General features: G+C 42.0%; 1 protein-coding gene across 3 annotated transcripts; it reads right to left on the reverse strand.

Annotated features, from left to right (window-relative positions):
- Positions 1 to 72: 72 nt before the first annotated feature.
- Positions 73 to 27,714, reverse strand: CD80 (CD80 molecule). 3 transcript variants are annotated; one of them, XM_047725790.1, is made up of 8 exons: positions 27,494 to 27,714; positions 24,047 to 24,073; positions 22,509 to 22,824; positions 15,149 to 15,466; positions 10,388 to 10,669; positions 5,578 to 5,685; positions 4,218 to 4,333; positions 73 to 2,173 (listed from the first exon to the last, which is right to left on the reverse strand). In XM_047725790.1, the coding sequence occupies exons 3-7, from the start codon at positions 22,606 to 22,608 to the stop codon at positions 4,233 to 4,235; spliced, it is 909 nt and encodes a 302-aa protein (XP_047581746.1). In that variant the 5' UTR covers positions 22,609 to 22,824; positions 24,047 to 24,073; positions 27,494 to 27,714; the 3' UTR covers positions 73 to 2,173; positions 4,218 to 4,232. The 3 variants fall into 3 exon arrangements, with proteins under 3 accessions (XP_047581746.1, XP_047581764.1, XP_047581755.1); XM_047725808.1 differs by lacking the exon at positions 24,047 to 24,073; XM_047725799.1 differs by lacking the exons at positions 73 to 2,173; positions 27,494 to 27,714 and adding an exon at positions 3,124 to 3,142 and having other exon boundaries at positions 24,047 to 24,770.
- Between the last annotated feature and the right edge of the window lie 240 nt (positions 27,715 to 27,954).

The following is a 27,954-nucleotide window of genomic DNA, read 5'->3' on the forward strand; positions in this document are numbered from 1 at the left end:
CACAATATTTTAAAAAAGGAGCCTGGCTTTGTTTCCTCTCAGTGTTGCTGACAAAGTGTCTATGCTGTAATATGCAGAAGTTACTTAGAATAGATACACAGTCTTTATACTCAGGAGCTAGCTCCTTAAGAAGGAATCTGCAATCCTGCAGATTATAGCTTTTACTGAAAGGGGTGGGGGAGAAATGAACTGGGTTAAGTGTACTAAGGGGGAAAGACTGCTAGTGCTTTTTTGGTGTTAGATCTCTTTGTTTTTAGTTCCTATTCTGAAAATAACTGTTTTCAGGGGCCAGGTTTGTGTAGCTGAGTGATGGTAGGAGCTGAAATTAGAGGCTCTGGAGGCAGATCGCTGGCGTAGCATCCCAGTCATGTGGCTTTGCAGCCACGTGACCTATAGCATAGCCATTTTACTTTGGTCTCAGTTTTCCCCCTCTGTCCAATGAAATCGCATCTACCTCAGAATGGGTATTAAGTGAAATGATGCATGTGGAACATAGCACGAGGCCCTGGAGCACAGGGGATGAGAGAGAGAACAGCAAATATTAGTAATTATAAGGATAGAAGAACTTCTGCACAAGTATATTATTAACATGATTTACATGTTAATGCCACACTCCATAAAGCATGTTTTTCTTAATTATCTCATTCATAAACTGCTGACAAATTGGCAGTTAGTCTGTTTATTGTTTTATTCACATCCACATATAGATTAAATTCTCCAACTAGAAATTAAAAAACTAGATGGTTGGTTTTAAAAATAGTTTTATTCACATCATAAAAATATCAGAATAAAAGTACAACTCTTTGAAAAAATAGTACTAATAATTTATCAAATGTAATAAGTAATTAATATAATTTAAGTATAAATAAGCTGTCTCTTAGGTGTGTCCTCGCTCGTAACGACTTCTTGAGGTCTCCTTTTGATCATGTCTAAGGATTATTAATCTTAACTAGATATAGCAATTCCTATTTTTTTTTGTTTGCTTTAAATTCTTGTCTTTGCTTTAAATTATTTATTTCCCTCAGTGATTTTGTTCTGAGAGTAACCATTTTAAAAGTGTGCTTCAGACTCTAGCATAATCTGGTCCCATTATAGCTACCAAAATTAAATGTTTTAGACCCAGCCACATGTGAGAAGCTTGGTCAATTTCCTGTCCAACGTCAGATTTTCCAGTGACAATGTCTGATTGCTCCCACTTAGGTCCACCTTCTGGTCCACTGAGTTGTGGAAGACAACTTCAGAGAAAGAGGAGTCATGAGCAAATAACACAGGAACAGCAGTCAGCCACTTTAGGGATCTAAGGAAGGCCTATGGAATGCTATTTTCATTACTCCGATCGATTTCTAAAGACAGCTTACTGTTAGTAATGCACAATAAAAACCTATCTCATTTTAAATGAGAACTTTCTCATATTTTACAAATGAGGTTAAACTAGCATAAAGCCATTTAAAGAGATTATCAGTCCAATATGAACCAGTGGGATGTGACTCTGTAAACCAACCTATCCCTCTCCAACCTATTGCTCTGAGGTGTATAAGTCATTGATCTTACATGTCAGAGGATATTAGTTTGGGATAAATCTACTTTCTTCAGAGCCTGATGGGGAAGTGGGAGAGCACAATGAAAAATGAAATATTGGTTAACACCAGTAATGTTTCCATCATCCTCACACTGGTATATGTACCAGCATACTACTCACACATTAACATCAGATTCCTTTTTATAACAACACAAAATGCTCCAGTGTTGTATCCGATCAAGTCTAAAAAGTTGACCTGACATTGGACAAATTCTTTTTCCAGAAGCATTTTGACTGATGTGTGTATATATAAACACACCGGTTAATAGCACAGAGCCAGACTAATGGAAAAGAGCACCAGAGATAGGAAATCTGGATTCTGGCTCAGGCCTTTATCCAGGTCACCCCCTGGGCCTTGATTTCCTTGTCATTAATGAGACAAGTGTTTTCGAATGTCTCTTCCAGGCCTGGACAATTCTTTGTTTCTAAATTCTTTGACCAAGGTTACCAGAGCTACTTATGTCCCCACCATATTCCTCTGGTCACTTTTTGCAGGGCCACTGAAAGGAAGAGGCTCCTAGAGAATAATCCTAGGATAATCCTGGCCATCTGAAGAAATTCAAAGAAGAGGTCAACCTAAGATGGAGGTGGGACCTGGGGAAACAAAAAAATAAATGAATACTTCAAACCCTGAGTTCTCAAAGGAGGAAAGCATTTTAAACTTTATATTTTATATTTTTTATCACAAAGGTGCTCCAAAGTTGAGGTGACATTAGTAGATTTTAATCTTGATGGCCAAAGAATATAAAGGGAAGTCTAAATTACGGAAGAATTTAGGACAAGTCTGACAATTTTTATTACATGAAATATCTATTAAGCACCAGCAATCGTCAAACGACCATATTTAGTGATCAAGGTAATATTTTACCTATGAGGCAAACAGATAATGTGAGGTATGGTTGTTCTCCATAAGCTACAACTTAGTAAAGAATATAAGACATGCATATGAAAATAAACCCAGATGGAATGTGATGTGCAAGAGAGCATTGCTCTAGCAGTTCAAAGGCAGAGTTACTTGAACTGGACAAGGTGACCCCCTGAGGAGACAAAACCCCCAGCTTCAACATGACCTTATCAGCCGACTGAGCAGCAACCAGCTGTTAAGGAAAGTCAGAGAAGTTCTAGGTAGTCACAGAACCGAGGTGGACATCCCGGAAAGCGCATCCCGAAGAAGGTGGAAAAAACCGGAAACAGAGACTGCTGTGGGGAAATGTGCATAGGCTTCTATGATGTTGTGAAAGGAACTTGAGCTTAATACCCAGTTTGAGTCTTGGCCCTGTTCCTTGCCTACCTGACCTTAGGCAAATCACAACCTCTGGGAGGGAGCCTTGGGATTCCCTCCTATAAAATGGAGATAAAGATCTTGCTTACAAAGATTTTTATAAGACCAAATGAAATAGGGGTGCCTGGGTGGCTCAGTCGGTTAAGCGGCTGCCTTCGTCTTGGGTGGATCAAGTCCCATATCTGGCTCCCTACTCCATGGGGATCTTGCTTCTCCTTCTCCCTCTGCCTACTGCTTCGCCTGCTTGTATTCTCTCTCTCTCTGTGTCAAATAAATAAAATCTTTAAAAAAAAAAAAAGACTAAATGAAATAATAAAATAATGCTTTTGTAAAACAACATATTAGAGTTAAGTCTCAGGTGGTATATTTCATCTCCTTTTATTTTTTAAAGGTAACTGCAGACTCATTTCTTATGCTTTTTCACCCTAACTTCATAAGTCAAAAAGAAACTGTTTACGGAGTCTATAAACCACTCTGGACCTGGTATCAGTTTCTTGGATTCTAATATTTCTCTTACATGAAAAGGCCTGGGAAGTTTAGGATAACACAAAGTTGATATAAGTTAATAGTGTGACTCAGAAAAGCTGCTGCTGTGTTAGGCTTTTTTAACAGAAAGAACATTCCAGATCCCAGACAGTAATTATACCATTGTATGTAGAATTAGACCATATCTAAAGTCTTGAACTCCACTTGTTGACATCTAGTGTGTTCACTTGAAGCTTCTGGAAACTACTATGTGGAGAAGAGTTCAAAGAACTGAAAATGTTTATACTGAAGAGATCAATTGAAATATGAGAAGTTAAACGGCTTGATACTTTCCCTTTAGGCATTAGGGGTCTCTACTGAGTTTTTGAGTGGGAAAATGACATGAAGAAGTGATTCTTTATAAGATTTGGCTGTGTTGCTGAGTTAGTAGGATAACTCTGTTAGAGGCAGAGAGACCAATGAGGATGTTACTGAGGGGGTCAGAGTGACCAGTAACTGACCCTAATCTGGATCCATCAGTAGTGAGGGATACAGGCGAAAAGGAATGATCAGAGTAAGCAGCTGGGCCAGGAATATTACTTCAAGGTGAACTTAAGGTACTTTACAGATAATGAAAGACACTGAGTTGACTGACAAGGGAGGGGAATAGTTCAACATGGCAGAATAGCACAGCAAAGAAAGGGGTAACAATAAGCAAGTCATATGTGAAGAGAAAGGAGAGATGCCAACCATCTGTTTAGAGTAACCTGAGTTAGGGCTTTGAGAAGGTGAGGTAGAGTTTAAATCTGGTACTGAGGAAGAAAACACTGTGCTTTGGGATCCATATATCTCATATATTCCACCCTGGAATAGGTGAACTAGAGGAGCTACCTCCAGATGTTCTGCTTATACAGATGTTTGGGCAGATCCTAGGTAGATAGGTGAGATCTTTTCCATGTCCACGCCTTCCTCATTCCTCTTTTCCCATCTCCACCTTGTAGCAAGTCCTTGAAGACAAGCACAAACAATAAAGATTTAGATAGGTGAGTTTCCCCTAAATCATGCCTATATATTTAAGGAAGACTTCACTGGCTAAGAACTAGATCAGTGGCTCTTAAACCAGGAAGATTTCTAACCCAGTACCCAATACCACCTCCCCACCGCCTGCACTGGGACATTTGAAATGTAATAGAGACATTTCTGGTTGTCACAACTGGGGCAGGTGTGCTATTGGCATATAGTGAGTAGAACCTACAGAGGCTGCAAAATACACTACAATGCACCGAATGAACCTTAAAACAAAGAATTATCTGACCCCAAATGTCAGTAGTGTTAAGAATAAGAGATTCTGAACTAGAGGGGCAAGGCTAGGCAGTCTGTATCAAAAACATCCTTGAGCCCACCAGACCTCTTTACCCTACCTGTGAGTTGTTGAGTTGTTGGTTGCGAAGAGTCTTAGTGACTTCCCTGCACTTTGATAGTTTTTGAGCTGAAGTTTGGGAAAATCAGCAGATGTTGGTCTTCCAATTTTCTTTGCTAAATGTACATGATTTCTACTCCAAGAAAGGTTGGTGTTCCTTCATAGTGACTATGACCTCAGCTCTGGCCTAGCAATTCCTCTTCATTTAATTATAGAGATGGAGTGTAGCATATGTATAAGGCCAAAAATGTAAACTCATAGGGAAAAACATCCTAGATATCTCTTCTTTCCTCAACCACCCCTTATCTTTCAATCAAAAATGTATTCAAAGGAATTGAGAATTGGTAAAAATCACTAGTGGTCATCTAATTTCTCAATGTCATTAGTGCATCTTACCCTCCTTCAAGAAAATGATTCTTAACCCCACATCTTGTCATTCTGACTTTCCTCCTCTTGAAAATCAAAGATTAAGAATATCACTTTGCATCAGAAATGTCTTCAAATTAGTTAGCAAGCATCAGTGTCTCCAAGAAAATATAAAGTTAGGGGAAAAAATAAATGGACTAAACTAGAATGTGTCTTGAGGGCAATGATTCCTCATGTTTATAACTCCAGTGCCTAGTAGAGAACCAGACACATAGTAGGTGTCCAAGAAATGTCTGTCCAGTGAATGAATAGAACCTGGTGAGACCAGTAAAGAAGACACTAAGGTTTCCATAAAATGAGAAGAGGCTATAATCTAGGCTAAAACCTCAGAGAGTTGCTGACATACACTGTTAGAGTTTGGGCTTCCAGGAATTGAGGTCAAAATGATAGTACAATAGTACTTACTGTAGGTTAGGCAGCTTCCTATAACGGCAATGATCGCAACAATCCCACTTACTACTGAGATTAAGATGACCCAGAGCTGGACTGGATTATCAGTATGGGGTGGCTCAACTGTGGAGGGAAAAGAATAGTGTGAACTCTAATGTGTTTCCAGCTGCTGAATTCTATGCCTCATATCTACACAACTAAAAAGAGTATTTTTCACTTCTTTCTCTGCTTAGCTCTCCACTAAGCATAACTCTTTTTTTTTTCTTGCATAACTCTTTAATCAGACACATATTTGTGGGCAACTAATATCCAGATATCAAGTATCAAATGTGAAAAAGAAATTTTGAACTTTTGTATTTACTGAATTAAGTTGGCATAAAAAAGATTCTTAGGAGATACTAAGGGCACCTGGGTGGCTCAGTCAGTTAAGCAGCAGGCTCTTGGTTTTGGCTCAGGTCATGATGTGGGGGTCCTGGGATTGGCCCCATATGGGCCTCTGTGCTCGGCAGGGAGTCTGCTTGAGAATTCGCTCTCCATCTCCCTCTGTCCCTCACCTAGCTCATGCATATACTCTCTAAAATAAAAATAAAATAAAAATGAGAAATAAATCTTTAAAAAATTAAAAAGTGATCTTGTCTTTATATCTCATTTTCATTTTTTTCACTTTTTAAAAAATAAACATATAATGCATTATTAGCCCCAGGGGTACAGGTCTGTGAATCACCAGGTTTACACACTTCATAGCACTCACCATAGCACATACCCTCCCCAATGTCCATAACCCCACCACCCTCTCCCTACCCCCCTACCCCTGGCAACCCTCAGTTTGTTTTGTGAGATTAAGAGTCTCTTGTGGTTTGTCTATATCTCATTTTTAGAACTGATATTTCTATGTATTACTAATAATTAGTTGACATAGAGTTCTAGATATACCTTATTTTTCTCTCTCTAGATCTGTCACGCTTTTTCCCTTTGTCTCACCCACATCCAAGTTTTAGAATACCACTTGATTTCTAAATCTGTATATCATATTTTTTATCTCACTTTTTTCCTTACAGCACACACATTTTATTTAAAATGCAAATTTTAATTATAGATTCATTTACTTTAAATATTGCACAGGCATTGTCACAAAGAAACTACTGGGTTCTTTGTTTATTTTTCAGTTCTAATTAGTTGACATACAGTTCAACATTGGTTTTGGGAGTAGAGTTCAGTGATTCATCATTTACATATAACACCCAGTGCTTATCATAACAAATGCTCTCCTTAATATGCAGCACCCATCTAGCCCATCCCCCACCCTCTTCCCTCCATCAACCCTCAGTTTGTTCTCTATAGTTGAGTCTCTCATGATTTGTTTTCCTTTCTCTCTCTGCCCCCCATATGTCCATCCATTTTGTTCCTTAAATTCCACATATGAGTGAAATCATATGGTATTTGTCTTTCTCTGATTGACTTATTTCACTTAGCATAATGCATTCTAGCTCCATCCATGTTGTTGCAAATGGCAAAATTTAATTCTTTTTGATAGCTGAGTAGTATTCTACTATATATACGTATATGTACACCATATATTCTTTATTCACTTAATCAGTGGATGGCCATTTGGGCTATTTCCATAGTTTTGTTATTGTTGATAATGTTGCTATAAATCTCAGGATGCATGTATTCCTTAGCATGTGTATTTGTGTATCCTTTGGGTAAATACCTAGCAGTGTAATTGCTAGTAGTTTTATTTTTAGCTTTTTGAAGACCCACATGCTGTTCTCCAGTGTGGCTGCACCAGTTTGCATTCCCACCAACAGTGCAAGAGGGTTCCCCTTTCTCTGCATCCTCACCAATACCTGTAGTCCTCCTGTGTTTCTGAACTCCAGATTTGAATTTCCAGCTGACAGCTACATGGCTGGATGCCACCATTTCTACCTGATTTAAACTGAACTCACTGTAATCTTTCCAAAGAATATGTTCCAACCGTATTCTCCCATTTCAGTGAATAGTAAAACCATAGTTACCGAATAAGAGTGAAGCCTTCTTTTTGTGCTCACTTCCCAGTAAGTTCCCATGGACTCTCCATTCTGTATTCAGGATACCTTTGCAGTTGGTTCCTTTTCCCAAAACCTCATGCAGCAACTGCCTTCGTTCAGGTTTCTCTTCTCCCCACCTAGTCGTCTCCATACTGATCCCTTTGCCTCTGGTTCCCTAGGCTCTAATAATTCCTACACATTCTGCCATAGTGATTATTCTAAAATGCACATTTGACTTTAGTGCACCTACCAGTTAGAGACTGGGGAATGTTGGTTTTCCTTTTTTTTTTTTTCTTTTCCTCTAAAACTCCAAATTGCGTGAAGATGAGTGATTACCAGAATGAGAGCCCAGAATAACAGGGAGGCTTTTCCTATTATCCTGGGAATCTAAAAGTTCCACAGGTTCTGACTCACTCCTGGCTTCCTCTCAGAGGCCACTCTTCACCCATCCTCAGGCTTCATTCAGCCTAGAAAGAGGATGTACGTTCGAGAAAAAGAAGGAGGAACTAGTAGTGGCAAACTAGCTCTGTGGTGATGCCCAGTAGGAACCTAGTAATTCACCATAGAGCAGACTTAGAATCCTAATTACAGAGGTAGGTGTGGACATTGGCACATACAGCTTGTTAGCTACACCATGAGTCAGACTCCCTGATTTACCTCCTTCCACGCACATGTGCCTTCCAGTATATTAAGGGTTAACCAATTTGGCAGGCCCAGACTAAAAGAATCATGGATCCAAACGGTTTAATTAATAAATTTGGGGATTTTTTTAGCATGGCTATTTACATAAAGCTTTATATAAACATATTTTTAAAAGACTTTATTGATTTATTTTAGAGAGTGTGAGTAGGGGGAGGGGCAGAGGGAGAGACTGAGAGAATCTTAAGCAGGCTCCACACTCAGCATGGAGCCTGAGGTGGGGCTTGATCTCTTGACCCTGGGCTCATGACCTGAACTAAAATCAAGAGTCAAACGCTTAACTGACTGAGTAAAATTTTTACATTAATATATTTATATAAAGCTTTACATAAATATGTTTACATAAAATAAATCATAAAAATATTTATGTAAAGCTTTGCTCACATCGACTTGTAACATTTTTATGAACTGTACACCTAATTTTTGTTTGTTTATGCAGTCAGCCCTTGACCACCCACAAATGCATCATTTGCTTTAGACTCTAAGTGATGTCTGCAGTTCAGGTGTACCTCATTGGCTCAGTCAGTTAAGCATCTGACTCTTGATTTCAGCTCAAGTCATGATCACAGGGTCATGATATATGAGATCCAGCCCTGTGTAGTGCTCTGTTTCCTGTAAGTTAGCAAACTACAGTACACAGGCCAAACCTGGCCTACTGTCTCTTCTTTAAAATAAAATTTTGTTGGAACACAGCCATATCCTTCATTTATATCTTGTTTATGGCAGCTTCCATGCTATAACAGCAAAACTGAGTTGTTGCCAATGATCATCTGACCTACAAAGACTAAAACATTTACTATCTGGCCCTTTTCTGAAAATATTTGTCAGTTCCTGTCCTAAAATATCATATACACTTATATTCCAAATATAATGTCCAAAATAAGGTGATTGAATCTGCTATAACAGTGTGCTGATCCCTACCTTAGTCACAGCAATCTAAAATTGATTAAATAATGATGTATTAATAAAGTGAAAAGTAATGCTGAATTAATAAACTATATAATTCAAACCTCACTTTTATAAAATTTTTAGAACACATAAAAGATGACTGAAAGAAATGAATTTGGACTATTAATAAAATCATATGAAAATTTTGTTTGTATTTGAACTACTATCCTCGGGAAATTTTATCTCATTACCTACTGAAGAAAATAATGAACCAGTCCACTTCAAGATGGAAAGACCTGAGTAAATCATTCACTAGAAAGAGCTACTAGACCATGTAAAATATCTCCTCTACTCAAATAAAGATAAGAGGAAGACATATATACTATATACCCATGTGCCACTATATATCAAATTCAGTGTATTGTATATTACAGTACAGCCACAAAATGCATTAAGAGTGGGCCGGGGTGGGAGGGAGGCCTCGTGGTCTTCCATAAAATCAACCATATAAGTAAGACACTTATTTTAAGTATCTGAGTTCTGTAATAACCTATTATGGGTTTAACATGCATAAATTTATATAAGCCCAATTTATTCCATTTTACATTTTCAAATGACTTCACCTCTTGGGAACAGAAAACTTTGTAAGTTTACTAGCTGAAGGGTAAGGTATTTGAAGGTGATCGTATCTGGGCAAAAATGACCTCTATTTCCAGGCATTATCCTCAAGTAGTTTGTCATTGGCCTTCTTTACCAGACTTAGTTGTGAATGAACCAGTGGTTCTTAAAAGGCACATTCACTCATGAAAGGCAATGATTTGATGCCATGGGACAATGGGAAGGAGATGCCCCCCCAAAAGAAAGTACCAAAGCCCCAAGGACAAGTCCAAAGAAGGACAAATTTTAGTGCTTAATATCAACAATATTGTTAAAATAACTTCCGAAGATGAGTACTTGATGGAGAGCACTTATTTGAATGTCTCAATTTTAGAAAGTTTATTAAAGAAAATAAAATTAATCTAGTAACACTATGCTTGCACCTTGTACAGTGACCTTAACAAGTCACAATATCACTTCATTATCATTTGTGGGTCCAAAAATGCAAGAAATGCTATCAAAGTCAATATACACAATTCTAAAATGGATCTGGCTGAATTGCCTTCTTTTCAGAATTTACACTGTTAGAAACTCCCCAGCACAATGTTACGTACATTTTTCCCAGTTGAAGATCTGAGATACTGTTAAGTCTCCATACTTGACAAGACACACAAAGCTATGGTTGTTGGTTATATTGAAATCGAGTTCACTGCTAATAGTGTAGAGCTCAGTTTCAGGATCTTGGGAAACTGTTGTGTTGATTGCATTTAATTCTTCTTCATGTTCCAACCAGGAGAGGTGAGGCTTTGGAAAACCTCCAGAGGTTGAACACATTATCCTTCTGATGTTACATGATGGAGTTCCAAGGTCAGTTATAGTAGGGACAGGGAAGTCAGCTGAAGAAAGAAAAAAGATGTAAGTACATATCATTTTGTATTGGGGCAGTGGGGGGTATGTGAGGTTTTTTTTTTTTTTTAATAAATTATCTAGCTTTAATAAGAATTATAAAATGAGCTACAACTTGTAACTTCCCATAAATCATTAATAGTTATGGATGACCCAAAGATCAACTTTGGTTTGAATTGGGTGTATCAATTCTTCATTACTTTTTTTTAAAGATTTTTATTTATTTAAGTAATCTCTACACCTCACAGCCCCCAAGATCAAGAACCACATGCTCTTCCAACTGAGCCAGCCAGACACCCTAATTCTTGATCACTTTTGATGGAAGTAAGAGGACACTTATACAAAGAAATAGATATATGTGAATAAATACTGACATAATATTTTGCATTTGTAAAATACGAAGAGAAAAATAATAGACAACATTTACTGAGCTCTTAATGCTTGTTGGGTCTTGGATACTACCTCATTTCATCTCTACAACAACCCTACAAGGCAGGTGTATGTCAAGAAAGATCAAATGTCAGCAATATCATTTGATTTAACCTAATATGATTTCCATTTTGTAAATAATCAAATCGAAGTTGAGAGATCATGAGTAACTGGTAAAACTGGGATGTGAATTCTAATTTTTCCAATACGAGACCCTTTTCTTTCCTCTCTTCCCTTGCCTGCTTTTCTTCCTTTCCATTCCTGCCTTTCTTTTCTTCCCTTCCCAATATTGGAGATACACAAATTTATCTCAATTTTATTGAGATACAAAATTATCTCTCTTATTTATTTATGAACTAATACTATAAAAAACACCTGTGAACCCACCATCCAGCTTGAGAGCCAGCGCTTTGACTGTAACTGACGTATATCTACTTATATGCTCTCACCTTTGTTGTCTCCCCACTTCCCACACTTGAGATAACCCACTACTCCAAATTTTCTTTAACATGCCCTTACTAAATTTTCAAAAGTAGCCTTTAATAAGATAAACTTCTGTCCAAATTGTACAATACTGAGCCTGTAATCTCAACCACTCTACTTTACTGACTCCCTTGCTATTTTGATATGCATCACAAGGCCACAGGGGCCTTCCTAGCATTCCTCCAAGATATTTGAGGCACTCTTGCATTTGTATATTTGACCCCCAATAAGATACTAAAGTATATACAAAGCAAAGCATAGTGAAATGACTGCGGAGAGCACATGAGAAAATTCCCTAACCCACTTTCTTCCTTTTTCTTAGGCCTAAAGAAATGTGTAGTTCTCAGCCTGAGTGTGGGGGACCAAGGCCCGCATACTTCATCCCATACGTAAGTTAGATTTCTTTTCACAATTCAGAGTTCCACAGAGAGATGTAGTATAGCCTAACGTAGTGTAGCCTTTTTTTTTTTTTTAAGAGTTTATTTAGAAAGCATCATAGTGTAAACAAATTGTACCACTTGGATTTTCTTTTAACACAAGATGTATGATGCAAAGCGGAAGCCACTCATGAGGATTGTGCTTCTCGAAAGTTGGGTTTTTTTAAAAGACCATTTGGGAACCATACATACATAATTAACAAAGATTTCCTTTAAGGCACAGGCTGGCTAAGATCCAATAGCTGGTTTAAAAGTCAGTTTTTCCTTTAAGCCCTGGGGCCAATTACTTCACTACTTTCAGTTTTAGTTTGTTCATCTGTAAGATGGGGTAGTAATACTGGCCTTCCAGGGTTCTAAAAATTAAATGACATCATTGATATAAATCATGAAGCACAAGGCCTGACACAGAGCAAATCAGTTAGTAGATGGACTTCTGTGAGTCTTAAATTTGTGCTCTCTTAAATGAGCTCCCTCATTTAAATCAAGTTGCCCTGTGAAAACTTCCAAAACCACCCAGTAGCACTGTGACTAATAAGAGAAAGGGGAAGTTATGGCAAGTGATTATAACTGCCAGGAAAAGGAAAAACTTGAGTTTGGTAGGAGGTGAAGTCATCTTTTTTGCACCAACCCTGTCTCTAAATTAAGTCTGACATTTTCCTGAGCCATTTTTAGTTGACATTTCCTACTCCTGCAATTTGTCTTATAAGATCAAATCATTATAATAGTAGCTGACATCAAGAATATTCCTTTTGTAGGGTGCCTGGCTGGCTCAGTCAGCAGAGCATGCATCTCCTGATCTCAGGGTTGTAAGTTCGAAGCCCACAAAATAAAATCTTAAAAAAAAAACAAAAACAACGAATATTTCCTTTATTTCTTACAACATCAATGTTATGTATTATAACCTGGAATGACAAATCCAAGTAACCCATATCCCAAATTATGATTCATCTTCATTTCTGTGCTCTGCTTTTCCGAGACATACTTAACTTCAAGAATACTGAAAATATTCTGTATATTAGAAAGCATCTTTGCAAGGTCTGGCTAGCCTTCACACAGCCTCAGCTGTCTCCTATCCCTTCAGTGAGGCGATCCATCTCAAGTAACAGCACCTATGGCCTTGCAAGACTGTGAACCATCAAAGAATTACTCTTTTGTATCTCATTTTAATACATTAACCCATATTGTTATAATTCTGAATGGGTAGGGTAAAAATATCTTATTAGGAAAGGAAGAGGTGCACAGGTGTTAGAAAGGTAAACATCTGTTATCCTATTTAATCTGTTAACTAGCATATCTAGCTCCCCAAATGCTGTTTAATGGAGGCTTTTAGATACTGTGATGCTGATATTATATCATGTTACAATCTTAGGCGAATGTAGAGACCAGCTTTTTCAGTGTCTAACCTGGGGAAGTCTCAGGTGTTTGAAGAAACCTCTCAGTCCCAGGCAAAATGGGACAGCTGGTCATCCTGGTCAAGTAAGGGATTATTTAATGTCTTGGTTTCTCAAACTGTGTATCCTCAGCAGCCATAAGTACGGACATCACCTCATGATCTGTTAGCGCAGAATCAAAGATCCTTTATTCCACACCTACTGAACCTGAATCTGCATTTCAACAAGATCTTAGTGATTCATAGGGACCTTAATGTAAGAGAGACACTGTTGTAACTGATGCAGATGGAAAAATCAGAATTAATTGATTCTGAGTCAAATGAAAAGTTTCCCTTTTTGTCTTTGCACATCTGACTTTTGGGCCTGCCCCTCCCAGCCCTTTTGAGGCCCCCAGCACTCTTGTTGCCTTTTGAGCTGTCCCTGGTCTCCTGCTGTGGTCTGCTACTAGGGCTTGTCCTTCCTGAAACTCTGCCTCTTCTTCCAGTCTTTATTTTTCTATCAAAATGTACATAATCCTGCCTCTACTTCCGTTTGGGCATTCTCTTTGAGGACTGCCTATATCTAGTGTAATTACCTACTACAGGTTCATATGTTCGTGTTGCCACCACCCCCAGGTAACACATTTTCATTTTTAACTGAGATCTTATAGGGGAAACAATGCCGAAACTGGCAGGAGAAGCAAAAATGGTGGGAATTCTAGGGATCAGTGTAGGTCAGCACTTTATAAGACGCCGGGCTTGGTAGAACCCTGAAAATCACACCACCATATAATCATGGCTCTCTTCGTGAGTAGGGAATACACAGAGGGAGGGTCAAGGTAATCCCATGCAACTGGCTTACCTCCTAAGCTTTAGGTGTGATCTGGATGCTAAAGTGAAAGAGTCAACATAGCTGGAGAACAGGGAGGGAAGAGTAGCGAAGAGATCACCAAGGATCCACTTACATTATCTGTTATCAAGGTGAATGATTATCTTTTATTAAGTGATAGGTTCAGTTTCCACTAAAGGCCCCAGTGTCCAGGAAGAAAAAGAAATGTGGTTAATTTCAAGTATGGGGGAAAGGTCAAGGGCTATCATTTCTCAGCAAGGGGCTCAGGCTACATTAGTATCCTCTAGTACCATCACCTGTGATTAACGCAAGGTTTCTTCCTACCCAAGAAATGCTTGCCTTCACGGTTAGATGTATAAGTTGAGTTTTGATTTATGAATTAATTTTCTTCCCTGTTAAATAAATTATGCATCTAGTCTTCTAATGTCTAACTTTGTAGGAATGCCCGTTAGATGAGTGGTTCAAATCCAATAATAAATATAAATCATAAAATAGCCATAGGCATTTGAATATTACTTGAAAAATATCTCCGTCTGCATTGTTCTTATACCTTTCAATATACTTTCACAAGAATATATTACTGTATCAAGTGCAGTTAACCGTTCAGCTACATCAAATCAAGTGTGTCCCCTTATGATTCTGAAGGCACTTTAGGTCATTCTAGTGCCCCAGGATGACTGTCATGAATTTGGACTGTCAAAATGCCAGAAACTCACACTAATAGATACTTCCAGGATGTCTTGAAAATCAATTAGGGTTTATTGTAAAACTACAGACTTACTTAACCCTAAATGAAGATACATCCCTCTTCTGTAAAATGTTCAACTAAATTAATAGGAGTGTATCTTTAAGGGCATCAAGAGTCTGCCAGGTTATAGGAAATCAGAAAAATCCCACTGACCTCTGACCAATAACATCACTGAAGTCATGTGTTGCACTTTGTAAGACCCTTTTTCGGGCTTTTGAACGATGCAGGTGTATTTGCCATTGTCTGACAGGCGCAGAGCCAGGATCACAATGGAGAGGTTCTTGGTGAAGTCAGTGAAGGTGCGATTCTTATACTTGGGCCACACTTGCTGTTTTCCAGACATGATGGCCACGACCATTTCATCATCCTTTTGCCAATAGATTCGAACTTCTGTCAGTTCTTGAGTGGAAATGTTGTAATTACAAGATAGTACTGCTACTTCTTTCACTGTCTTGTTCACCTGGATGATGCCTAAGGAGAGGCAAACAGAAAGGATTTTCTATCTATTAAATACAGCCACTTGCAGAAGCAGGAATTCCAAGTCGGCAAAAACAAACTCAGGGTGTTGTATCTAGTGACTGCGCGTGATCAGAGAGTTCAGTTTGATTTTGATACTTCTGGTTTCCAGTGCTTTTTTCTCTCTTTTCTAAATTGTGGTTAAAAAATGTAAAATATACCATCTTAACCATATTTAAGTGTGCAGTTCAGTAGTGTTAAGTATATTCACATTGTTAGGAAACAGATCTCCAGAACTTTTCATCTCACAAATCTGGAACGCTGTATGCATTACGCAACTCTCCTTTCTTTATCCCCCCAGGCCCTTGGTAACCACCACTTAATGTTCTGTTTCTGTGAGTCTGACTACTTTAGTTACTGCATATAACTGGAATCATACAGTGTTTTCTTCTTGTGAGGGTCTTATTTCACTTAGCATGGTGTCTTCAAGGTTCATCCATGTCTTAGCATGTGCCAGAATCTCCTTCCTTTTTAAGGAATCGTAAGATAATGATAATGATATCCCATTGTATGTATATATCACATTTTCTTTTCAATTCATCCGTCAGTGGACAATGAGAGAGAAGGTCCACTAGTTCCACAAGAAGGAGGACTTTAGGAGACCGGGCAGATGAATGTCAACTATGGGTACACAATGTACTCAGCCCAATGGGGATATGGGAATCACTGGAATGTGAGATCTTGAAGGGACTTCCATGTTCATTCATTTTTGTGTTCTTATTTATAGAGGATGAAACTAAGCCCAGGAAAGGAAGTTGTCCCAGCTCTACAGTTTCTGGTGCAGACCTTTCAAGCCACCCACTCTCCTTGTTCACTGGTTTCCCCAACTTTAGGCTCCAGTTACAGGATAAGTAGACTAACACTGCCCACACCCCAGCCGGACCTGACTATTGAGCTCTTTTGCTTTGAGAAACAGTCTTTTTCTTTCCAGGCCTGGACTGGCTTCATAACCTCAGGTTGAATTGGCTCCTCAACCTCCCCACGAGACAAGGTGTAGTTTACACCTCCAGACTATTTCTCTTCAGTGACCCTAAATTATCCCTATCTGGTCCTGATCTCTTTCAGCTATCTGCCATCCATGCAACAGTTGCCCTATAAGATGGTCCCCACTTAAAACATTCTGCCCACTTTCCCATCAGTGTATTCCAGGATTACCAACATTTTAGTAATCAAGCTCCGTCTTTTTGTTAGCTCCTAAGCATTTATCAGTGGCACCAAATTTCCCTGTCAGGCTGTGTTTTCCGATTTTTTGGGTCATTCTTCCTTTGCTAGGCCTGACTTACAAGCAGATCCCCCAAGCCCCCAAGCCCAAGCTCTTTCACAACTCGCCACCACCTTCCCCACCCAACGCTATGATGCCCTGTATCTCCCAGAGCCATACAGCCTTCCCTGGGGGGAGGGGGTCCCTCTCTCTCCTCAGACAGCAGGATCATGAGCACTAGCACCTCTCTATCTCAACAGCCACTCTTCAGGCTTTCATCAGCCTGGATATGGGCCCCACACAGTGTGAGGAAGTGAGTTCTGTGATGGCAGGTATCTTCATAGCAGGGTGAAGGAACTCAGAATGATCTAAGGGACCCCTTTTGGCAATTGTGCTGAACACTGCCCACCCCAGCTTTAAGGAACAGATCTGGAAAAGGGGGAAGAAATGAAAAGATATACTTGAGGGGAGCATATAATAGCTAAATAACCTGAATTCTCTTTAAAAAGAGCAGAAGCAAACTGATAGGCGTAAGGGGCATGAACTATGCGTTTCTATTGACTTGGATTCTAGCCCCAGCTCAGCCACCTGCTAATAAATCCATTTCCTCATCTGTAAATAGCGTATGATACCAACCTCCCAGGATCATTATAAAATTAAATTCCATTAAATTATATACATGGAACAGTCCCTATTACAAAGCAAGTTTTCTGTAAGACTTTCCTCCCTTTCCCGACTCCTGCTCCCAACTTCTACCCGCTGGTCCTTCCATTGCACCCAGGGATTTTGTCAGGGACTCAGGACTCTGGTCTTGCTACGGGCCAGACAGATACTATGACAGAAAGCAGCTCATTCATCCGGGATTCCAAAGAGAATCCTTATGATCTATTTGTTCCCATCCGAAAAGACTCCAGGATTTCTAACCAAGTTTGACATGTGGTGGCATTAGCAAAAGAGGAATCTGAACCGAAAACGAGCTACTTTCAATGATGACTCTTAAGGAGTTTTTGTCCAGCCATCTGAGGAGAAGTGTGGGTGTCCCTCTAAAGGTCAGTAACCATCAATGAGATCCTTAATGTTCCTGTGTGAAATCCTCTCACCACACACTCATGCTGAAGAAGAACCAGACTGAAAAGAGGAACCAAAAATCTTCTGAGCAATTTGGAAATTCCACCAGGACCTGGCTTCCAGACTCGGGCCTGCTGCATGCAGACAACTGAGAGGTCTCTGAAGTGTTTTGTCTGCCTCAGTGGCTTTGGAGGGAAGAGTCAGGTCCCTGAATTCTGAACATTACTGCCTGAAACCTAGTTGAACTTTGGACCTTGTTTACCATTTTACAGATGGGCAGAGCAACACTTAACCTAGCAAGGTGGGCATGAGGATTTTGTGAGGTCACGCACACGGGACGCCTCTGCAGTCCCTGGCACAGGCCAGGTACAGGCGGCTTCCCCAGACATCCGTATGCCCAGTTCCTTGCTTCCCTCGGGTTTCTACTCTGGTCCCCCTTTGTCAGAGATCCCTTCTCCGACTCTCCCTAACCAGCACCCTCCTCCCAGACCCCCCATCCATCCTGCTGCTCATTAGTCCCTTGCCCTGATTTATTTCTCTTCAAGCTTGTCTCTGACAACCATTACTTTTGAGGCTACCGGAGCGGGGGCTTTATCTGTTTAGTTCATTGCTATATCTGCAGAACCTAGGACAGGGACTTGCCCATAGTAGGTGCTCAATAAATATTTGCTGAATGCATGGCTATGCATTAGGTGATGAGATCTGCCTCCATCCACTGCACATTAGAATCATAACCCTGAACAAGGTTATGATTGTTCCTTGGGAATTTCTGCAAAATGGGCATAATATATTCTCCCCTAAAATTTCACGTAATTAACATGGGGATTATATGATACCCAGATGTAAAAGTGCTTAGTTAAGTATAAAACATTATACAGATTCTTAAATGGGGCTGTTCCTGTCATTCATAGCACATGATTTGTTGAATCACACCTAGGATAGGCCAGAATCACCGTGGTAACTGGCTGACATCTGGACTGAACCAGGTATCTGGAACTGGGCTGAAAATCTTAAGTCCCCATGTGCTATGATGTATGTTATCTCACTGGGACTTAAGTGTGCTTTTTATTTGTATTATTTTTTTTTTAAAGGATTTTATTTATTTATTTGACAGAGAGAGATACAGTGAGACAGGGAACACAAGCAGGGGGAGTGGGAGAGGGAGAAACAAGCTTCCTGCTGAGCAGGGAGCCAGATATAGGGCTCCATCCCAGGACCCCTTAATCATGACCTGAGCTGAAGGCAGACGTTTAATGACTGAGCCACCCAGGTGCCCCTTAAGTCTGCTTTTTAAATAAAGGTGTTCTTGGGACGCCTGGTTGACTCAGTCAGTTAAGCATCCGCCTTCGGCTCGGGTCATGATCTCAGGGTCCTGGGATCTCCCTGCATTGGGCTCCCTGCTCAGTGGGGAGTCTACTTCTCCCTCTGCCCTCCAGCGCCCCCCTCCCAACTTGTGCTCTCTCTCACGAGTACATGCTCTCTCGCGCTCACGTGCTCTCTCTCTCTCTCTCAAATAAATAAATAAAAATATTTTTTAAAATACTAAAAAGAAAGGAAGAAAGAAAGGAAGAAAGAAAGAAAGATGTTTCCTGACTCTAGAGGAGACACACATTAAATTTATAGAAAGAATGGTAAATACAGAAAAGGGTAAAAGTCATCTATAATCCCACCATCTAGACATTTACTGCTAATGGTCTGTGTATATCCTTCCAAAGGCAGTGATCCCTTGGGACACCACTAAGTGCTCTTTGTGAGGTGAACCAGCAGCCCTGGGGCTTGTGTCGGACTTGGGCTTGGTGCCGGGCACACAGGAGGGTAAGCATCTGCTCTCCAGCCGCTGACAGATCTGAGACCTGCCGCCTGATTTTCGCATCGCTCCCGACTTTCTCTCCTTTTGAGACCCAGCCTGTATGCTCTGTATAAATCTGGCCCTTTGCGTTTCCAAATGGTACTTAAATCTTTAAAAAGCTCAGGGACTTGGAATATCGGAGTTGTCCCAGCAAGAACCGTGGCTCATAGGAGCTGGCAGCGTTCAGAGAGTATGTGACGATGGAAAGAGTCTCTGTGGCACTCTGAGGGCATTCTTTTCCCTCTGGCTCAGTCTTCCTCATGCCTTAGACTTAGAGGCAACACCTTTCCTGTGTCCCTGGCCCACTCCCCTCCTCTTGGAGCTGTGCTTCCCTGAAAACACCCCACCTCTGAGAGAAAGCTGCCCCTGTCGGCGCCTGTGAGAGCTACCCTGTTAGACCCTCTGCCTTATAACTGCCAGTTTCCGGAGTCCAGGAGTCTAGTGTTTTGCTCCATGGACCCAACCAGGAATGGAGAGGAGTTCAGGCAGCCCCTCTCTTCTTAGGACAAAGTGGTCCCCTGTTCTGGGCAGCAATGGCAGGCCGGGGATGGGTGGTAGTCCCGCTTCCTGGCCTGGAGCAGAGGAGGAGGGTGTGTGGCAAATCCCTTTCCCTGAAGCCAAACCACCCCAACCCCCATACTACATCACACACACTCTCCAATCCCCTCACCCCTGACTCCAGTCTCCTCATCAAAGCTCTCCGACGCAGCCTCCTGACAGGTTTTACACCATCACTCTGGCAGCCCTACAAGCCATCTGAATGCTTTAGCAACACTTCTTTTTTAAAACATCATTTCAGAGATTTACCACCCAAACTGAAGGTCTGTTGCCCAACAGCATCAGCATCACCGGAGTCCTTGTTCAAAACACAGAACCTTAGGCCCCTCCCTGGCCCACCTCAGCAGAAACTGTATTTTCCAAAAAATATACAGACTTTATTTTAGAGCATTTTCGGTTCACAGCAAAAGCTGTGGTCCCATATACTCCATCCCCTGCAGCCACACAGCCTCCCCTACCATCCACATCCTATGCCAGAGGGTACATTTGTGACGATCAAGGAATCTATATTAACCCCTCATTACCACCCAGAGTCTGCCATTTCCTTTAGGCATCATTCTTGACGCTATACATTCAATGGGTTTTCACAAAGGTAAAATGACATCTGTCTACCCTTACAGTATCATATGGAGTTTTTTCACTGCCCTGAAAATCCCTTTTGCTAGAAACTGCTTTGGACAAGGTCCCCCGGGTGATTGGTACAGACCACGTCCCTCCTTAAAACCCTTCTGTGGCTTCCCAGTTTCTCCAAATCACATTCAGATTGCTGCCCATGACCTTCGAGCCTTATGGAGTCTGGTACCTGCCTGGGCCTGTCCCAACACGCTATCTCCACTTCCTTGCTCCTCTGCTTTTCTGCCTTCACCCGCTCGCTCTTACCACTCTCCCCTCTGGCAGAGAGGTTGGCTGTGCACACACTCATTTGAGGGGTTCTTTGATGGATTGTCACATTCTTCCTACTGACTGTAAAGTCCATGAAGGCAAAAGTCATGTCAATCTTGCTCACAACTTGTCCCCAGGACCACAAAATTATCCTACACAGAGGAGACGTTCAATATTTGTTGAATTAAGAGATGAGTACACAGAAGAAAGAACACTTGCGCCAGACTCTTCCTTACTTTTGTGCCATTGTCTGCGCTGTGGCCCCACCCAGAATTCTCTGGCCATCACTGGGCCTTGGCCATAGAGCCATAAAGCCCACCCAGCCACCCCAGACACCCTGGTCCCACCTTTCCCAGGTCTCAGGCTTTTAGAATCAGGACCAAGCCCTTCGCTGCTCTGCATTAGCTTGGGGGTTAGTTGTGCCTTCTTCAACTAACACACTCAAATCTCTCAGGGGGCAGGAATCCCAGATGTAGTTTTTGAGTGCATCACAGGTGTTCGCACATAAGATGCCCAGGAATTTATTTGTTGACCCGGTACCACAAAAGTAAAATCTGAATGTAGCTCTATGACAAAGCGCTTTCCTAAATACTTTTCTTTAGCTTGAAGATCATCTCTTTCCACTTGCCTCTAATTTCCCTGGTATAATTGCTAAAACCCCGGTTTTAATTTTGTATTTTCTTTCTCTTTTTCATTGGTTCCCCAGCCCCTCGCGCGCGCGCACACACACACACACACACACACACACATATTTCTAGGAAGCCTGTATAAATTTCCTCCTAAACATTTTTAAGCTCTTTAGACTCCCCCAGAAGACTCGTTAGAGAGTGCTCCCCCAGCTTCCTAGAAGAAAATTATAACTGTTGGAAATGTCATTGAATTGTCAACTATATACAGTATCTGGTGCATAAATTTTGAAACTTAAGTCACGGTTCTCTTGGTTCAGCAACCACGTAAAATAGTAAGTTTTCCAGCCCAAGACAGAAAATGCACAACTACTGCTATAGCAAGCGTGTAATCCATGTGCCCAAACTCTTCTCCTGTCCCTCTTCCTCTCCCCACCCCCCTACACTTAGACATTCTGGCTGACGACAGCATGTTTAGACATGCTTTAAGTGAGCAGCTCTTAACACAAGGGCTTTTGACATTGGGGTCTTTGCAAACTGGCAGACTGTGCTGAAGCCCAAAAGCCTCCTCTTTACTTTGGGGACACCATGTGGTATGCTGTTTCAGCAGAAAGAGAATCGTTTGTTTTGACTTTAAAACCAAAGTCAGAACCATTCTTCAGCAGGCTGAGCCCCACTCTTCTCAACAGCCCCCCGCCCCCAAATCCAGCCCTTGAAGGTCAGTTGCAGGGTGACAGAAGGGGGTGGCACAGAAAACCCCACCTCCTAGACCCTGAAGCAGCAAACTCAGTGAATCTCCCAGGAGTTCCTTACCTGAACAGAAGTAAAAAAGACTTGCTAGCATCAGGAGCTGAAAGAGCTTGAGATATGGGTGCTCGAGTGGTGGTGTTCTCCGCTTCGCTGGGTGATCCATGGCTTCTGCGGCTTAGGGTAGAGAGCGAGAACAATTTCAAATCCAGTGAAACCTGGGTACCTCCCAGCAAGCACCAGGCAGGAGCAGAAGCTGCCTCACACAATTCAGCTGCCTCACACAGACAGTTCTCCTGTGTTGCTTGCAGAAATACTGTGTACGGTGTCCCTGGGTCTCCAAACTCCTGAATATAAAAGACTGTGGATTTACTTTCACAACCTGAGAAGGAAAAAGAAAATAATGAAGTCACCTAGGAAGGAAGGTTGGCCTAAGTATGGGTCATAAAACTCCCTAATTGCCTGCCTGAAATGAGTCGGGACCTTTAATCTGAGCAACATCTAAACCACACAATCTCAAGGGTAAAGAAAGGTCAGGGGAACTCCAAGGAGGTGATCTTGCCTTGTACATGTTCCCAAAACGAACCACAGCTCTCTCATGGAATGGTTCTCCTTAATGGGAGCAGGAAGACTTTGGTAGAAGCACGGAGAACTGTAAGGGCCCTCAGTATCAGCCAGCCAAAATTCAGATCCTCTTCAAAACATACCAAGAAACACAAAACACCAGTGAGGTCATATTTTGTCCAAGGCAAGACTTAAGTTATGAAACTACTTCCTTCTCAATACATTAACATAAAAAAGTGTCTTCATTTTTAAACGTCCTATACAAAGAACATGTCTTAAACTGGCAGAGGTTCTGAATCAACAGAAAAATCTGTTAGTAAAAAGGAAAAGACGTACTACAAAAATTACTTATTTATATTATGTACTACCATGGGAAGAAGCTGATTTTTTTTTTCAGTAAATTTAACAAAATTTAGAACTAAAATTGAATGCAGTGCTCCAGTGTGATCTTCAGAGCTTGCCACCACAGACATAGTCCAATGCTACTCAGAAGACATTTGGGGGGGGGTGCCTGGGTGGCTCAGTGGGTTAAGCCTCTGCCTTCTGCTCAGGTCATGATCTCAGGGTCCTGGGACGGACCCCCGCATCTGGCTCTCTGCTCAGCAGGGAGCCTGCTTTCCCCCCTCTCTCTCTTTGCCTGCCTCTGCCTACTTGTGATCTCTGTCTCTCATATAAATAAATAAAATCTTAAAAAAAAAAAAAAAGAAGACGTTTGGGACTCCTCTTTGGGAACTACCCCAGAGCTCATTTTCCAGCCACATTTGACTATTTTATTGGCCACACTCCCTTTTAATCAGGATTAGCTTGGATTCACTCCTTCATCAGAGTTTTATGAGCCATAACTCTGTTGACGACTCACTAGCCATGCTGGGAAGCCTCAGCGTCCCATGGGAATGGGACCCCAATGGGCGGGCTCCTTTGGAAGCAAGTATGCATCTTGGAGATAGGAGTGACGGTATGTTTATTTAAAAGGCAGTCAGGTTGTTGGGAAATATTCCGACCGAGATATCCCATATTAAGATAAAAGTAAATGTACTTACTTGCTGAAGAACAAGTCCTCTTTTTCTCTTGTGTTTAAAAAAAAAAAAAAAATCAAATAATGAGGTCCCAGTTCTGAGATGTTCTTTTCTTGCCGTCTCCAAAATAATGGCAAGTTGCTCAGCTTTTCTTTGGGTGATATACCAGAGGTGGCAATCCCCTTCCAACTTCCTTTACTCACTAGCAGATCAATCTAATTTTCTTTCACCAGAAGCATGTAAGTCAAAGCCGGGGATGGGTAGGTTGTTATTTATGATTTGAGGAAGCTTACCCTGCTATCCCTTTTTGTCACCCTCCTCAGAGGGTGTGGCCAGGACAAACCACACGGTCCCTCCCTCACAATCTCGCGAAAACCAACAGTCTCAGGGGAGAGAAGACTCTAGTGGGCAGCCTGGGCGTGAGTGGTAGGCCAGAGAGGGGGAGGGCACTGGCTTTGGCATTAGATAGACTGTGAGTTTTGTGGGCCATTAGTTTCTGAGTCTCAAGTTTTGTTTTAGCACCCAGTTACCTCTCTCTACTCAATAGTCACGCCGCTGCAGGAGTGGGCTGTCTACCTCGTACGTCGTGGTCACTTTCTGGAGAGTGCTGGGCTCACTAGGCCACCCTTAACCGCACTCCCACCTCTCCACCCCCACTATCTTCACAGACGGGACTTCTGGCAGCCATGTTGGACAGGATCCCAGACACCTCAGGTGAGCACAATGATAGAACTGAGTGGGTAGGGTAAAGAAGATTTTAGTACCACCCCCCTCCCCACCCCCAGCCTCCCTCTGTTTTCAACCAGCCTATGTAGAATTCTGGAGTATTCTGTGGGTAAACAGCTGACTCATACTGGCATAGCTGTCCAACAGGTTTTGCACAGATAGAACCTGCCAGCACCTTGGCTGGGCCTGCACTTTTTACAGTCTGCTCCTGGCCCTAGGGCATCTCTTTTCCTTTGGCATGGGATACCCCTTGCAAGTTCTATACTTAAACACGTGCAACCTGGGAATAGGGGTAGTTAGTGCCCATGGAGCCACTCTTGACCAGAGGAGGTTGGAAGATAACAGCTTCCATGAGGAGTTCTGAGAGACATTCCATGAGGGTTTCCAGAAGGCCCCCGTGAGACTGAGTACTAGCTGCCTGCAGCAGAGGCCAGCATGGCAAAGCGCTTGTACTGGCTTTTCTTTCTTCCCTGTCCCAATCCTCCCGTTCTGCACCGCCAGATTACATTCCCAATAAACTTTGTTTCCAGTTTTGCTTTCTAGATACTCTAGGCTAAGACAGGAGGGATGCTTTTATGGTAGAGACACAATAGTTTTCTATCTAAATTTGTAAAAGTAGAAAGGTAAAAAAAGAAAAAAAGGAAATGACAGTAGATATGTTACATGAATATGGCAAACATTGTGACTATGGTAGAGAAGTGTCTGAACTACTGACTTCAGGCTATTAGAAAGTAGCCTTTCCTGGCAAAAATCACAGTGTAAGCTGCCATCTAGCTTAATATTTCTCAGTATTAAGGAAGGCACTGAGATCCCTTTAAATTAAAAGCTGACAGGGAATGATGACATTTGAGGCCCCTGGATATCCCTGGGGTGACAATCATCCTGAAGGAAGAAAAGGAAAGAATAAAGGCTTTTCTACTTCATCATTGTGCTTAGGCTCTGACAAGGCCTGCAGTGTGGCAGATACAGGACTTCGCTAGGAAGAATATGGTCTCCAGGCTCAACTCACGCCCTGGCCTCAAAGAATTGCTGACTGCATTTGTGACAAATCTTATGCACAGAATGAGTGGTGGCTTCTCTGACGTGATCTTCTAGGTCCGCTCCCACCCTGGCCCTCCTGGCATAGTGTCCACACTGTTGGGCTTCCCTGCCACCCACAGGATGCGGCTCTTTGGGCTATGGTGCATCTTTAAACTGAGATAAACCCCCAAGGGCACCTGCAGATTTTCAAAGGGTATGCAGGCCCTGGTAATTTCAAGAGAATCTCTTTCCAGATTTTCAGTTTCTTTATGGACTCTTCTGTAAAACTTATCTGCAGCGGGAAGGACCTTGTTTTTCTCCATATTAGAAGAGAAAGGCTCTGACCTGATTTGAATGTTCTAGAAAGTGAAAAAACTTCAGGGTGCCAAAGAAAGAAACAATTGGAAATACTGGACTTTTAATCAATGCTGCCTTCTTAAATCAAGATAATCTAAGCCCAAGAGAGGGTCTCATGCCCCCCCCCCCCCGCCAATCACGTCCACGTTTCTGTAGAGGTACAAATGTGCCATTAGACGCAGATGTTCTGTAGAGTGGGGTGGCAGGAGTGGCGGCAGCATTTACTGAATAAACGTGGCCTCTTCTACTTCCTGTCTATTGGCAAAGGCACCATCTCTCCCGAGGCAGCCAGAAAGAGCAAAGACAATATGCGTAAGAGACAGGGAAAGCACCGGCACCTTGCCTCACCCCAGTGACAAGTTTGTGGCAGGGTTCAGTGGGTGGCGGCTCTGTCTATCTTAGATTTGGAATATTCAAGCTCTATAAAGCCTGGCAGGCAAGACTTTTTATGACAGGGGGCCATGTGTTTTCATCTTCTCTGTGAGGACAAAAAAAAAAAAAAATGCTCAGTGAGCATTTTCATTCATCTGTGTCTTGGTCTGAGTGTCAGCTGCACATTTTCAATAATGATGAGGAAGGATGTAACAACTTCTACCTTACAGTTGCAGTGACCTTCAGCTTCTCAGTGGAGGAGCTGAAAGTCTCCTCTGGCTCCTTTACCTGCTTCATTCAAACAGGCTTATAATCTGCACCCAGAATGGGCCGTTAGATCTATGCTTTCAGACCATGGTGTCCCCGAGTGGTGTCATGGTCTGCTCACGCTGCTAGAAACATCATCAGTGTGAAGAGAGGTCACCTCTTCCTCTTTAAATTCTGGTTCTCTGAAATGGAAATCACTGGAATTCTTCAAGGGAGAAGAGAAGTGAACATTCAGAGTTAACCCTTGTCCAAACTGTCCCTACTGCCCACTGCCCCTCTCCTGCCTGCATTTGGCACTCTGTTCTCCTGCCTGGAAACCTTGAGGGTTCCTTAACTTTCTAGATGCCTTTCCCTGTCTCTTTGCCCATCCTAACATCTTTCCTGAAAGAACCAGATGAAATGTCAGTTCCTCAAGAAGCTCTCGTTAACTCTTCTAATCCCCATCTGCTCTTTCCTTTCTCTTTGCTTCTAATGTATGTACCATTCCTTTGGCATGGCAAGCCAATTCACCTCAAATTTATTGGGTTTGTACTGTGAACCCAGGACTGTGCCATGCGGGACGCAAAGATGAGTAGAATGGGAGAAATAAAAATAAGGTGGAGGGACCCTAAGCAGAAGCGAGAATAGCAGAAGAAAGGAGCAGAGCAATTAGCTGAAGGGGAAGATGCGCCCCCAGCCCACGCCTCCCCCAGAGCAGCGGCTCATTTCTGTAAGTCACTATTTCCTAACCTTGGATTGGGAGATCCATCCACCAGGAGATTTGGAACCCTTCTTTGGCATACTTCCTGCCAGATGGCCTCGGCCTCTCTGCTTCTCTCAGTCCTCTTGGGATTTCCCACTAGGAGGGAAGCTCAGCGGCCCAGCTGACTCCCCAAGTTCCCCTCCCAGGCTTTGCCATGGGTCTCTGATGCTCAGGCCTGCAGCCCTGAGGTAACAGACTTCACTGCTTACCTGCAGGCTCTCAGTGAAGAGAAATACAGCTTCCAGGAAATGCAAAGTAACCACTCCTGTGGTGAAGCCTGGGGTGGGGAACGTAAACGGAGAGGGCTTCACAGTGGCCGTTGGTTTGGGCAGATTTCTGGTGTCAGGCCCCTAGAGAGTCCCTCAACCTCCCCTGCAGTGGCCCTGAGAAACCAGTCCCAAGCTGGAGGGATTTAGTCTGAGAGCACTGTGAAAGCAATTCACTCTGT

This window comes from Lutra lutra, chromosome 1 (assembly GCF_902655055.1).
Source record: "Lutra lutra chromosome 1, mLutLut1.2, whole genome shotgun sequence".
In the NCBI taxonomy this organism is placed as follows: domain Eukaryota; kingdom Metazoa; phylum Chordata; class Mammalia; order Carnivora; family Mustelidae; genus Lutra; species Lutra lutra.

Excerpts from the sequence above, each read along its gene's own strand:
- CD80 (XM_047725808.1), bottom strand. The coding sequence starts at position 22,608 with ATGGATCACCCAGCGAAGCGGAGAACACCACCACTCGAGCACCCATAT. Across the intron at positions 10,670-15,148 it reads AGTGATGTTATTGGTCAGAG|CTGACTTCCCTGTCCCTACT; the intron begins GTCAGTGGGATT and ends TTCTTTCTTCAG. Across the intron at positions 4,334-5,577 it reads AGGAAGCTGCCTAACCTACA|GACTTGCTACAAGGTGGAGA; the intron begins GTAAGTACTATT and ends CTTGTCTTCAAG.